Source organism: Nyctibius grandis, chromosome 4, assembly GCF_013368605.1.
Source record: "Nyctibius grandis isolate bNycGra1 chromosome 4, bNycGra1.pri, whole genome shotgun sequence".
Lineage (NCBI taxonomy): Eukaryota > Metazoa > Chordata > Aves > Nyctibiiformes > Nyctibiidae > Nyctibius > Nyctibius grandis.
The window spans coordinates 32,998,641-33,013,829 of NC_090661.1; the positions used below are offsets into that span (position 1 = coordinate 32,998,641).

General features: G+C 43.1%; 1 protein-coding gene across 1 annotated transcript in view; it reads left to right on the forward strand.

Moving 5' to 3' along the window:
• Positions 1 to 1,128: 1,128 nt before the first annotated feature.
• The window catches only part of LOC137661736 (deubiquitinase DESI2-like), a 41,501-nt gene continuing 27,440 nt past the window's right edge, over positions 1,129 to 15,189 (forward strand). The window contains exon 1 of the mRNA XM_068397361.1: positions 1,129 to 1,329. Within this exon, the coding sequence (XP_068253462.1) occupies positions 1,129 to 1,329 (201 nt within the window). The remainder of the gene's footprint in view (positions 1,330 to 15,189) is intronic.

Below are 15,189 nucleotides of genomic sequence, written 5' to 3' on the forward strand. Positions count from 1 at the left end.
CCTCCACCCTTCCTTCTATTCCAGGATGCCTTCATGCAGAGTGAAAGAAATGATGGTGGATCTGACAGGATGCATTTTTGTCTCAGTAAATTGATGATAGATCATCACTAGTTAGCACAGCTAGGGTCAAGCTCCCTCATTTAATTCTCTACTAAGATAGCATGATTGTAAGAGACCAACTCTTATTTACGTGTAATAATAGATGGAGATTTTTTTTCCTCCTTTCAGTTCAAACATAACATCGTGTTCAATGACACCACAATGTTTTGTGAAAAGTACAAGTGCTTTGAACATGTGGGAATCAAAAAACTCTAAATAGATTGTGTAATGCTGCCAATAAGGCATGTCCTTGGACCCTCGCCGAGAACAACCAAACCTTCATTTCGAGTAAAGCACTGGATTTTGAGAAAAAGAAATATCAAAGCTCTAGTCCTAGTTCCCACCTCAGTCGCACTTCTAGCAAGTCACTTCAATCTCTTTGCCTTGGGTTGTCTCCCCTGTAAGAAGGGAAAGAGTGCTCTTGTGGGGGTGGGAGGAGAAGCTTGTGGGATGCTTGGGAGGTTAAAACCCTAACTGCTTTTTGGCATCCCAGATGTAACTGCCTGGGTTGATGTGACTCCCAGAGGAATGGGAGGCAGCAGCAGGGTTTCTGGGCAGTGGGCTGAGGGGCAGCAGCCCTGCATCCTGCTGGCAGCACCCACCTGACCTGTGCCCAGGTGAGCACATGCCTTGTTGTAACCTCACTCCTGCTGCCTTGGCAGCTGTCCCTGGCCTTCCTGTCAATCAGGAGGTGGTGGTCCCCCTCCCTTCCCCACCAGAGCCTGCCTGGGGATGGTGAGGAGGTTCTGCAATCAGTCAGCCCCAACACCTGCTCCTGGCCTTGGCTTTTACTGCCCTTTGACTGCATACAGCAGATGCAGTATTTAGCGGCAGCTGCTATTTCCGTCATTAGCACCCAGACTTCCTAGAAGAAAACTGCTGGCTTTGTGACAGCTAAAATCTGATTCAGAGGAAGCTTTTTACTTCAGCATGTACCAAAGCAAGGGGAGAATGAAGTAAGAGGGAGGGAAAGACAGCACTCAATTTGCTATTCATTTAATTCTGTCAGGAAAGCCCAAGCGACTCGAGATGACGGCATGCAAATTGCAGACACGCGTGTGGCAGCGCAGTGGATATTGTCAAGGGATTGAGGATTCAGAAACAGTGGGTAAGAAAACAACGCAGCATGAGGGGGCTGCGTGCCATGCTTCCTGCCAGGATACATTAGCTCCCACTGAGCAGTTCCGTGCTCCGGAGCCTGCTGATGGTGCTTGCCAGTTTAAAGCAAATGTGAGTATCTCTGTGTTGTGCTGCCATTGCAGGCGCTGGAACAGGAATGTACCCAAGAGATCTGCTTAGCCTTCTCCACCCTACCGCATGATCCTTCCTCAGTCTTCTCCAGTGTACTTCCCAGTGTTTCTCTGGAGAAGGAAAAAGCTGTTATTCCCACCCTGCAGCCGAGGCGCTGGCATGCAGAGAGGCTGACTCGTCTGACTCTAGGACACAAGGAAATGGAATGAAGCTGTGTCAAGGGAAGTTCAGATTGGACATTGGGAAAAGGTTCTTCACTGAGAGGGTGGTCAGTCACTGGAACAGGGTCCCCAGGGAAGTGGTCACAGCACCAAGCCTGTCAGAGCTCAAGGAGTGTTTGGACAACGCTCTTAGTCATATGGTTTAGTTTTAGGTGATCCTGCGAGGAGCAGGGAGCTGGGCTCGATCCTTATGGGCCCTTCCAACTTGAGATATTCTATGATTCTATGATTAGGTGCCTTGTTACTGTGCCATCTCTTGGGTTTGATGTGGAATTATGTTTGTGAGACTGTTCTTCCTCTTTTCCAGCTGTGGCTGCTGATAATGATCTGATTTCTTTTTAAGGACTGTAATAGATGTTTCAAAGCAAAGTGTTTTATTGAGGCTTCCCAGTTTACCTGTGGTCCCCTTTAACAGAGTTCAGATAGCTTCCAGCATTGGAGGGAACTGTGGGTCAGAAGCACTCTTCCAGTGCTCAGTCTTTTTAAAATGAAAGTGCAGGCCTTCTGTTGCTATCATGATTTCCAGTTTGAAAGAAAACTCCTAGGATTTCATGCTGTACTGTGATGCCAACTGGATCAGAGATGGTTCTTCCCAAACCAATTAATTTACAGAGTGGCGCTGGTAATATAATTCAAGAGGCTTTCTGAAAAGATGTGGCTTAGTAAACAGGGATAGATGAGCCAGAGCATGAAAGATTAATGTCCCCCCCTTGTTTCCCATGACTCTGTACAAGCTTTGGACTGAGATAGGAAGAGGTAAGGAGAAACAGTCAGGCCTATTTCTGCCTAATGACTCGACAACAGGACTGCGTGCATGTTAATCTACCAAAATTTATCCTCTGCTTTAGAAATAAAAACAATTGCTCTGGGCCAGCCTGAAGTCTGTATGCTGACTAGTTTACACAGGTTATCATTTAATTTGATGGCTAATAGATTTGAAAATCTTCTTGTGTTTTACTTGGGACTCATCAAAATAAAATGCTACCTAGGATTTTGGGGGGGCATAGGAACAGACTTATATTACACGCTAGGGATACAGGAGGTGATGTGGTTAAACACGGCATGCACATATGTGCTTTGGGGACAGCTTGGCAGACAGCAGGCTTTTGGAAAGAACTAGTCTACCAAAGGAGGGGGGGGAAAAGCATCTGTCAGTAAATAGATGGATAAAGATGCTCTGTGCTGCTTTTAAGAAGCACCAGTCATCTTTATAACTTTGACAGGTGGCAATGGGGCAGGGAGGGGACAAAGAGATTTGGAGAATTGTGTGGGTGGTGAAGAAATTAATCCTAATGAATTGGAAGAGCAAATCCACAGTGGGCAGAAAGCTTTGGATTTCTGCCCTGCTGGATATGGATAAATGCAAGAGAATCCCTTTTGCACGCAAGAGCTAATTGGGCAATTACAACGTAGTCTCGAAACCTTTGCTTAAACTGTATTCTGACTATTAAAGCGTGAGGCAGATTCTCTTCCAGTGGTTCATAAGGCTTGCCCAGAGTCAGATGGATGTTTGAAATAGGTCATCTCTTTATCTTTCCCTCTCTTCTGGGAAATAAAACCTGTTACTTTTTTTTTTTTTTTTTTAAATCACTGTGCTATGATGGGAGAACTAATTTCCAAGGTTTCTTTTCAATGTTTTCATTCTTCTTCACACAGAAGAACACACAAACATAAGAATGGCCAAATGGGGCCACTATTGGAGATGGAGCAGCATGAGCATATATGACATTTCCTTCTAACACTTTCACAGCTTCCGAACATTTTCAGCTCTGGGGCTTCTCTGAGCTTAACCTCTGTGTCTTTACTAATTCCTGAAGGCTCTGTCTTCCATTCAGTTCTCTTGAACAAACGTAACCTTTTGTATCAACATCCCTTGCCAGGGAGTTTGCAGGTCTACTACCTAGTGGTGAAAAGCCAGGTCCTTTTTTAAAAATTTTTTTAATGGTTTCATTTTGATAGGTTTTATATGTGACAGAATAGTCAATTCCTATCTACTTTTTTCATGCTACCTGCAGAACCCTACCATATCTCTTTGTCTCATGACTAGTTACATCCTTAAATATTTTCTGAAAAATGTAATCAAAAACATTTTTGAAATAAGTTAACTATGTCAATGAGATCACTGATTTCTCCAAAGAATACCAAGAGGTGGGTGTCACAGGACCTCGCCTCGCAGAGGTCATGTTGACCTTTTTCCAAAAGACCATATTTATTGTCTGTTAATGCTTTGTTATCAGTTCTACTAATTAATCCATTCTAGATGCCAGGCTTGCAGACTTCCCTGGCTCTCATTTTGAAGATTGGCATTACAGTTGCTACCTTCTGGTGCTCAGGTCCCAGAGATGTTTTACATGAGAGGTTGCCCACAATCATTAGTAATTCAGCTATTCTGTCCCAGCAGTTCCTCTGGAAATCTTGGGCAAATGTTGTTCTGCCCCTGGGATCCTCCAGGGCTTATTCTGTCTGTCTGTATCATACACTCATCCACGTCAACTTTAAACAGAGCCTCTTCTGATTTCCTCACTCTTCCTACTCCTTCTACAAAAATAAAAGCGGGAAGTTCAGGCATGGGAATCTCACCAGTTTTCTTCTGGTGGAAACAAGAAAGCTCTGATGCAAAGACTGAATTTAGTTTCTCTGCAACAGCAGTGTCAGGTCTGAGTTCACCTTTTACAGGTTTGATACCACTTGGCCCTATAGACTTTTCTTTTCTGACATGTTGGAGGAAGGATTGAAGCAATAGCTAAATGTTACTGGAGAGGCTATCCTTATCTTTTTTAGGTCTGTCTAAAAGCTAAAAGTGACAATGTTTTCATCTGCTTTTGAAAGCACAAGGTCCTGAGACAATTTGGATGAGGAATGACCAGTAAGAGTCTGCAGTGATCTCTGCTGGATACCTTGGGGTTTTCCCACCCCTAATTTCTGGGTTCATGTTGTCTAAATCTTTTATGTGAATGTGCTTGAACTAAGCTTTGAGTGCTACAATGCCAAACAGTTCCACACTCCAAAGAAAAGGAGCATCTGAGTGCTTCCAAAAGCTTGAGTGCTTTTAAGGCTTTAAAACTCAACACTGGTTCCTGTTTACTTCAACCATCTTCCAAAGGCTCACTTGTGATGTGAAGCATGTTGTTCTCTCTCCCATCTCTCTGCTGAACCTAGTCCATATTCTTTCTCTCAGAGGCAGTGTTTTTCTTAAAATTGGCACCAACACAGTGGTTCAGCATCAGGCTGGTCTTGCTTGCATCCATTGTGTATTGCCATCTGATCACACAGATGAAAAGAGCCTGTGCCTTCCTAAGACGGAATTGGAAGGGAAAGAAAAGAAGGTATTTGCAAGCATGGGTGCCCAAACCTCAACAGTATTAGCATTCAAGTGAGGCAGCAACCACAGCTACAAGATTACACAAAGTAGAAATGAAGCTCATGTCACAGTGTGTGGTGTTTTTTTACAAAGAGATAGGAAAAATATGCATTGGTGGCTAGTATTTATATATCCAGCACTGTTTTCATGCTTGGTTACCTGGAAATTACTGCTGCTGAAGGGTAGCAAACGAAGATGTGTATTTCTTCTCATGGTTCACAATGTACAAATACACCTTTGAGGATAAGTAGGCTGGGAGGGAGTTAAGAAATTTGCACCTTCTGCAATTAACTTGCCGAAGGAGGCTGTCCTCTGAGCAGGCTAACTATTGCCACAGAAAGCATAGGCATTTCTAGGGATTCAGCAGCACTCCCGTGCAAGTGGACCATGTTCTGCAAGAGGACAGTTAGGAGAAAATTGTTCCCATAAGGAGATTTGCCAAGGACAAATCCATAGTGCTGCATCTTTGGTGCAATACTGGGCCTGTTTCTAGGCTTCATTACTAAAATGGCATATGTGAAAGGAGTCTGATTGTCAGTCTATCCATGGCTGGCTTTCACAGAATCACAGAACGTTAGGGATTGGAAGGGACCTCGAAAGATCATCTAGTCCAATCCCCCTGCCGGAGCAGGATTGCCTAGACCATATCACACAGGAACGCGTCCAGGCAGGTTTTGAATGTCTCCAGAGAAGGAGACTCCACAACCTCTCTGGGCAGCCTGTTCCAGTGTTCGGTCACCCTCACCGTAAAGAAGTTTTTCCTCATATTTACGTGGAACCTCCTGTGTTCCAGCTTGCACCCATTGCCCCTTGTCCTGTCAAGGGATGTCAGTGAGAAGAGCCTGGCTCCATCCTCATGACACTTGCCCTTTACATATTTATAAACATTAATGAGGTCACCCCTCAGTCTCCTCTTCTCTAAGCTAAAGAGACCCAGCTCCCTCAGCCTCTCCTCATAAGGGACATGTTCCACCCCCTTAATCATCTTTGTGGCTCTGCGCTGGACTCTCTCTAGCAGTTCCCTGTCCTTCTTGAACTGAGGGGCCCAGAACTGGACACAATATTCCAGATGCGGCCTCACCAGGGCAGAGTAGAAGGGGAGGAGAACCTCTCTCGACCTGCTAACCACACCCCTTCTAATCCACCCCAGGATGCCATTGGCCTTCTTGGCCACAAGGGCACACTGCTGGCTCATGGTCATCCTGTTGTCCACTAGGACCCCCAGGTCCCTTTCCCCTACGCTGGTCTCCAACAGGTCTGTCCCCAACTTGTACTGGTACATGGGGTTGTTCTTGCCCAGATGCAGGACTCTACACTTGCCCTTGTTATATTTCATTAAATTTCTCCCCGCCCAACTCTCCAGCCTGTCCAGGTCTCTCTGAATGGCTGCGCAGCCTTACGTTGTGTCAGCCACTCCTCCCAGTTTTGTGTCATCAGCGAACTTGCTGACAGTGCACTCTATTCCCTCATCCAAGTCATTAATGAATATATTGAATAGTGCTGGTTTGTACACACTCTTATGCATCTCTGCTTATCGCTACCAGGACACCTCATGTAAGCCAGAGAGTTAAAATGCTGCTGTTCTCCAAGACCTCATTATATACGTCCAAACTGTATTTATGTTTGCACATGTGATGCATGAGCAAATATATCCTATCTGCTTGTGCAAGTTTTATCTATGCTGTCCTGTGGAATGAGGTAACGCTCTCCTGCTTACAGCATGCTGGTGTCTGCCTTGTCCTGCTGTTAATGAATTGTTTGTGATACCAGCTATGAGCCCCAGCCATGAACTAGGATCCCACCATATTTCATGAAGACACTGTATAAATGGGAACAAGAGAGAGTTCTGGCACCAAAGAGATTATGAGTTACTTTTCATTTAGATCTGATAGGATTCACACAAACAGTGACTGGTTTATTAACTCCATCTGGCAATCCCAGCCCCTTCCAAGATGAGATCTCCCACTGATGCAAATATTCCTTTGGTCGTGATGTCCAGTCAAATACAACTTTGTTTCCTCTGCAGAGTTTTATACTGACTAATTTTTATCTCTTTTTGATCTCTTCCAGTAAGGGAGGCTGAGCAAGATTTTTGAGGTGTTAAAGAGAAGTGCAGTAAAATGAATTATATAAAGGCTACTGAACTCGTACTTCATAGAGCAAACGAAAGTTTCACATAAGTTGAAATATATCAGGCTGGGATGCTGATCTTATTTGTTTGATGAATCTGTTTACCTCTTGCATGCATCCATCTAACTCCGGAGAAGGCAGATATATGGAGTGGGAACTGAATGGTCTCAGACCTATCCATTCATCACTTGCATGATGCATCACTTGCATGACTTTCATTGCGGGAGTGTCCAGATACTTCCCTGTTATAGGAATAGAAATCTTTCTTTTATCTTGGTCTGCAGGATAATTAGCTTAATTTATAGGTTTATGACCATTTGTATTCCCTAGCTTGCATGAGTGAGTTTAAAGAAGAGCAACTCAGGAGAACTAAGATCCATATCTGTTGTACAATACCCTTCATCTCTTGTGGCAGTTGTGTCCATATCTAAGCTGGGCTCGATTGTATGGAGTTCTGCTCTTGTTCTCCTGCCCTGTGGATAACTTTGGAAAGAGTGTGGTGATTTTTTTTAGGTCTCTGGTTCTTTGGGAAGCATTTTTGGGTGAATATGGAATATGACTTATGTGTGTAGTGTCCTATTATTAAGAGTACCGGCTCTTATTTTTGGTACTAATCAAAATGGGGGTGTGCTTGGAGTGTGCTGCTTCACTCCAAAACTGAGTTACAATCTGCTTTTGAGAAAGGTGGTGGGCTATTGTCAGCTAGGGCTGAATAAGGCCTTGTTTTCCTACACTAGGTATCTGGGCATCTAGAAGGTTCTTAAAGGGCCAAACCAGGGGGGCAGTTTAATCTGAGAGCAGATGTCTTTGATACTAGAGGATGTTGTGAGCTAGATGAGGCATTTACAGTGCTTACCTCCTACATTAGCCTGGCCACAGCTTGGATTAGATGTCTACTCTGCATGCAGGAGAATTTTTTTGGCAGGTCTCTGAGAGATCTGTCAGACAATACCGTTTGCATGCTGTTGTACAAATACACAACTGTTTCTCTTGTCACTAAAATAAATAGGAGCCAAGATACAGTTGCAGTATCAAATGGGTTTTTATAGAAATAAATACAAATGAGGGGAGGAAGGGGAAGGAACATTTCCAGTGAAACCTGCTCCTCCTTGATGTTACAGTATCTCCACATCTGAAATGTACCCAGTGAGATCAGGGACTGAAGGGGAAGAGGGAAGATAAGGAAATACTTCTGTAAGATGCATGTCCATGAAGAAACCAGTTAGCTGAATCACTAGGCTCATTTCAGGTCTGTTTCTAGATGTATGCAACACACAGTAGGCTAGCACAGAAGTTTTGCTTTAGCACAAGTGTAAAATTATTACTATGCCCAGAAGGCGGCAAATATTTAGGGCAGCCTGAATGATATTCCAGTGCTGGTCTCGTTCATGCTGTGCTGTTTAGAGGGTGAGGGCAAAGAAAAGTAAGAAAGGATAGATTTTGTGTTTTCCAAAGAAGCTACACAGGCACATTTGTGCCTCTCTCTGTGCAAGGGTATATGTCACCCTTGGGAGAAGCAAGCACAGAGGCTGTGCTTTGAAGGGACAAACACTCACCTTTTAATCTGAAATGGTTTTCACCCAGAACAGTATATTCATAGTACTAAACGCTGATGATTTGTTGCTAAGCACTGCTGCTAACTGTAGTCTCTGTCTTTCAGCAAGGGATGGCTATTTATTAAACAGTATTTCAGAGCTGCATGTCCATGCTTCTCATTAAATAAAGATAGTGGGAATCCTTCGGGGGGGAAAAAAATCCCCTGTAGCCCCCAGACAAACCAGAGCAGTGCACATTATATCAGAGTCATCAAGATACTCCCACAGCTTTTTGATTTTTTCCCAGCTGTCATTGCATGCTGGACATATTAATCATTCTGTTGCATCTTCATATGAGGGGGTTGGCAAAAATATCCTTAAAGCAGTTTGTCAGTATCCAATAGCTAAATGCTGACAATCAGAAATGATTACTCATTCCCAAAACTATTAGTGGTTAGTATCTTTGGTCATTTTAAACAGCACTAAAAATCACTCAGCATAGAAGACCTTGGGTCATGGATTATAAACGTGTTTCTATCTGAACTTCCCTGATCACTATTTTTATATCTGTTTTGTGCTTTGTAGAAGATAATTATTCCAACAACCCAATTTGGCGCTGGGCTAGGTTATACAGCTACCCCTTCTTTAGACAGTTCCCTTGTCAAGGAAATGATCCTTGCTCTACTCTTTTATTGTCTTCTTCAGACTGGCAGAAACTGGATTTTTGGGGAAGGGGTATTTGAATCGCCATGGCACAACAGTATTTTATCATTGCTATATTCAAGTCCCTTGCTTTCTGTTTTATCCCTTAAATTCTAATCTGGAGACATCACTGCAATGCGATTCTTCGGTAATTGTGCTGGCATAGCACAGAGAGTGTATGATTATGGCAAAAATACACTCATATCCTTTTTCTTGTAGAAAAAGATAATGCAGAGAGATGAGACACTGTGTGAAATTGGCACTATATTTGAAGAGTTTTATTGAAGACAGGACAAAGCACTGTAGGGAAAAAAAGAACAAGTTACTAGCTGAGGGAATCTGTATTTCCCAGTATTTTTCTAAGCTAAGCTGGTTAGGCACACTGCCAGCCAGGCATGGCCCCTGGAACCTTTCCAGGAAAAAAATCTCAGCTCGCATTGTGAAAGGGTTTCCCCCATCCATGCTGGATAAGAGATTCTCTTCTCAGAAGCTTGAGATAAATATTGATTTTTTTTTTTAAATGGAGAACTAATGTTAATGGCATGCAGCCAATTTCTATCATGGGCACCATGAGGTAATTTGAATACATGCCACCAAAGCCACACAGAGTATAGACTCCTTAGGTGCAAACAGACCCCCACCGCGCTCTTTTCTGATGCTGCTGCTGTTGGCTCACAGGACAGGCACAGCTGTTTTGGGCAAGTGAGTGAGAATGAGACAGAGAGCAAGAATTTACATGCGTATATGACATGTAAGCACTGGACTGGATTTTGGCCTTACATAGCACTTGCACAGAGATGAGATCTGGGGAGTGTTACTTACTTTTTTATTTTCTGTAGGGATCCAGATTTGCTTGTGGGTGGGTTTAACTCCTGGCTATGAGGTGCTATTGCTGCCATTAGGAACACCAGGGTAAGGCCTATGTCCATGGACTTCCAGCAGCAAACGAACTATGCTGGAAAGGAGAGCTGGCATCTGTCTCTATTGGGAATTCTCATTATCTGAGTATGAAGCCCACCTGTTTTAGCTGTAGTGGAGTGGGAAGGTTTTGCATTCAGATTGCTGATGGTGTTAAACAATTCAGGGTAAATGGGAATTTGAAGAAGAATTTGGAGGATCATAGTTTTGAATTTGAATGTAGCATCATGCTGAAGAAATTTTAGTTTTGACCTGGTCTGAAGTAAGTCTGTAGTATGTCCATAGCAGAGCAGAGAATATGAACCTCACAAATCTGTGTTTGACATCCTAGCTATGGGACTATCCTTCATCAGTTTGTCTATGGATGTTCAAACATGCTTCCACCTCCTGTTTGAACCCAAGATTTTTTCTCTGCTTTCTTTTGGGCAATAATTTTCTTTCCTTTAAAGTCTGTGTGCCTCTCGTTTTTTTTTTTTTCCTACTGAAGATGTCAGCTTTTGTCTAACAAATGTAAGCCTGCGAGTCTGCAGATTCCTTTGAAGTAGCCTGCTGTCTCCCTTGGGTCTCTGCACAACAGGTTGAAAACAATATGTTATTGTGCTCTGCATTAATGGGATGGAACAAAAGGACTATTTATTCCATTACCTGTGGTGTTCTTGGTCCTTCCCTGACATCATGAAGGGACTACTTATCCCTTTGTGATGGCTGTAATTACAATGACTTTGTTGTTACCTCAGTCTTCTCGAAGTAGTTATCCATGTAGGAACTTGGCAGAAGTCAGAAGTTGTTTTAACTAGTTTCTTATACTTTCTTGGCATAGAGAGAGTAGAAGTCCCTGCCTTGTGTATCTAGGAGGCTGTTCTCCTTGGTGAAAGCATCAATGAAATTGGGTTGTAATGCAAATATGAGTACAGTGTTATCAATAAGAGGTTTGACTTCTAAGGCTAGAACTTCTCAGGAGACAATTCAAGCTGAAAAACCACAGCTGAAGCTTTTAAAAAGCCTCCTCCATATTCTTCTTCTCTATTTCTCTTTGTCAAATAGGATGCTAGTTTTTCAGTAGGTTATAGTGTCTTTGGCAAAGGAAGCCATTGTGATATCCCTTTTCAGAAGAGGAGCTGTGATGGATCAGCCTCACTCCTTTCCACTTCAACAAATCTTGTGACAGTCCTGTAGAGCACTCCTTTTTGGTGGGCAGTATGGAAGTGTTGTTGGGCTGATAACCTTCAAGACAGGATATTGAGCTTATCTCTGCTCCAAATTTGCTGTGTCTTCATAGTCATAGCACAAACAGTATGCTGGTATTTTCTTCTCCTGCCTCTAAAATGAAGAATGTCTTCCTGCTTCACACAAATGCTGTGAGGCTTAACAATTTAATGCTTGTAAAGTATTTTGAAATCCTATGAAGAATTGCAAAGTAGAGAAGCAGAGTGTTCTTGAATCACCTGATCTGAGACCATAAAAACCCCCAAACAATCAACCTTTGAGTATATCTTTAAATTTATAGAAAGTGTATACCTCAATAATTGCCTTCTCTGCCATGCATAGGAACAATCTTCAGCCTTATGGTTTCCAGAATAGCAGTTCCTGAGCAACTTTCTCCTCTAAAATTACGTCAGAGAGGTTTACTTCTCCAGTGATAGGCAAAAAGCCAGATGATTATGAACCTGCTCTCTCTTTCCCCTTTGCTATTGTCCTGGTTTCATTGGGATTTGGTTTCAGTTTGTGGCCAGCCATGGTGATCAAGGCCCTTAGCAGTTAAATGCAGGGCAGCTGACCCTGGCTGGCCCACAGGTGTATTCTATATCATTGACATCAAGTTCACTATAAAAGGGAGGGCTTGCTGGGAAGAGGTGGGGTTCTTCCTGTTCTTGCTTTTCTTCCTAATTTCTAACAGTTGTGATTCCTGGAGCAACTTGCTGGTGCTCTGTAGAGAAGTATAGTTTTGTCTCTTTTGTGTTGTCATTTATATTGATTTCTTTATTTCATTAAATCTGTTTAACTTCAACCTACAAGTCTCTCTCCTTTTCCCAATTTCCTTCCTCATTTGGGGAAGGGACATTGGGTGATAGAAAAACTGTTTATTGTTTAGCCTTGGGTGCAGGCTAAATGAGGACAGCTATGTTTCTTTGTTTTTCATCTGTTCATCTTTACAGAAATTTCTAGCTCTGAGTCAAGCTTGATTCCTAATTGCTTTCACTTGGTAGTCACCTCTGAGAGTTTTCCTCTCCACTCCTGTTCTACTTTGGCACAGTATGCCTTCAGATGGCAGCACTTAAGAGAATGTTCTTGCCAAAATAGTTGAAAGTGGCCTGCATGTAGCCAATCAAAATTTTCAAGGTCATATCTCTGACAATAGGGGCTTTATTGTTAGTCTGTTGCATCCCAGCCCTTCAGAACGGTCACAGCCTGGCACTTTGAAGATGAATCTCCCTTTCCCTACCACTGACTAGATACAGTTTGGAGAAAAGGCAAACTGATCTTGGCAGGTAAGCAAGCCTTATGATATTAAATGAGGATTGAGTGTGTTTGTCTGGATCACCTGGCAGGTCTGAGTAACTGTCAGAGGATAACTGAAAGAAACACCATTCAGGAAGAAGAGCAGATGCTCCAGTCCACTAAGCCATGGAACTCTGCCCCTTGTTAACAGGATGAGAAGATAGACTTTTTTGTAGGTATTAATTTTTTTCCCCAAAAGCTCTGATGGCTGTACCTATGAACTGGATCCTGCTGAACAATGCTTTGTTCCTGAATTACTTGTGAATGGAGACAGCATAGTGGAGGATGTTTCAAGCTATGCCATAGCTTGAAAGACATTAGTGGTTTGGATGTTCTCATTAGAGACCCGAGAAGAGATCCCAAGAAATATGCCTTCGGTGGTCAGGCATGGACTATTGGTGTGCCTGAGCTAGCCAAAAAGTAGGTATTTGTGTTTGGCCAGGCAGGAACACTCCAAGAGAGAGCAAGCCAATGAGGAAGAATCAGGGTCATATTAGCATTTTGCTAGTATGGAAGAGAAATTCAGGAACCTGAGCAGGAATCTAGAAAAGCCCTAAGTAGAAAAGTCTTAACTGCCAGTTTATTTGGTGGCATGGCTCTCTCAGCCTCTTCTGCTGGAGCTGTTTACATGTGCATGCATCACTTTGATAGAGAAGCTATAGTTGGTGATTAGGGTGTTCATTTTGGGTATGAAAGGCTGAAGTTCAAAGCCCTGCTGCAAATCTGCCAAAGCAGAGAGATGAACTGTGCTTTTCAGCACCTCAGAGACATGCTACAGCTGTTAGATAATTGGCTGTTTTGTGGAGGGCTTGGGGTGCATGTTACCTGCAGCCTGATTCCCTGAACAAAGCCAGGTGCTTTGGCCTAGGCAAGATTGATATGTAGACTGGAGTGCATTTTCAAAGGATGCACTAAATGTCTGTTTTCCCTCTGTAATGCTGGACATTGGGACAGGGCTAGTCTTTTCTTTGGAGAGAAAGACTGGTAGAGGCCCACAGAAGACAGCAGGGATCCTTACCAACAAGGAGAAGGAGGTGTTAATGCTTCTTGGTCTGAGCAGGGCCTAGCCACAGCATTACTCCACATCTGAGAAATCATTTAACAGCCCTATTTATTAATTATTACACTTCTAAGTTACATCTTTCCTGCAAGATGAAGGACAGAGAGCCCTAAGGCCATATTGCTGACCCTACCAGGCATGTCAGAGACAAGCTAGTTCCAGAGTCAAAGCATCTGTATTGTGCTTCAGATGTCTCCTGGTAAACCAGGGTGTAGGGTATTTATCTCCTTATGTTTTTTTTTCGAGTCACCTGAATCCTCTTTGTCAGGAAGCCTACTTCCTGACATGCTCTGAAGATTGGGCTGAGGGCTCACAATGCACATAGGTGTGTAGGGTATGAAATATGCTCAACTGAGGATGTTAACGGCCTCCTAGACATTAGCAGAAGAAAACATTTTGACCATTCAATATTCTGTCCTGCACAGGCACACTAAGGCTTTCTTGATACCTGGCTTTCAGTCATACAAATGTTTTCTTGTGTTTTCTTACTGACAGGAAACTTCTAAACACTTAGCCAAAGTCTCTCTTTGAGTATGTTACTCCTACTTGAATCTTTTAATATAGTTCTTAAGAAGTCTTCTCCAATAATTCATGTCAGCCCTTCAAATGTTTGCAAATCTGTCATCTGTAGTCATTGCTTTGCCAAGCTATTAACTCCTCTGAATTAATTCTCTTATAAATCAGTCTCGCCGTTTCCCTGATCATTGCTGCTGCTCTTCTTTTTGAATACCTCTCAATTTGTCATTGTGAATGTATGTAAGGCAAAGGCATTGGCACTTTGCTAAGTTTATAACACATCCAAGTTTCTCAGGCACATTCCCTGAGTCAATACACTTCAGTGTAATCCTGCAGATGGACGCTTTTTCTTCTGGCTCCATATACTTGAGATTAAGATTGTACATGAAAGTTGTCAAAACTAAGGAGATACAGCATGTGAAGTGGTGTGCAATAGCATGGATAGACCTTCTGCAGGGCTGCTTATGAGACCACTGTCTGGGACAGGCTCTCAGCACTGGCACACGCTGCAACCGTCTCCAGCAATTCCCCCTCAGTGATTTCTGTTTGATGCCCCCAGTCCTACCCCAGCCCCTTCAGCTCACTCCTTAAGGCACAGTCAGGACTGAGGTCAAGGGGAGCAGGCGGAGGTTGGAAAAATGGCATATTGCTTCTCATATGGCACAATCCTCTACAAATACCATGTTGTGTACACAAACACCCAAGCCAGGCCATTAGTGTCATGACTGGTGTGACAAACCCTTGGGCTGGTGGATTAACTTCTGCTGGCTTCTATGTGAACTTTCTGAGAGAAGAGAATAGTTCATTCTGCAGGGACAGAAAATAGTTGCTTAACTTAGACAGCTAGTTGCCCTGTCTCTCCATTGGTAAGGCAGGTTCCCGCTCAAGATCTGAAAC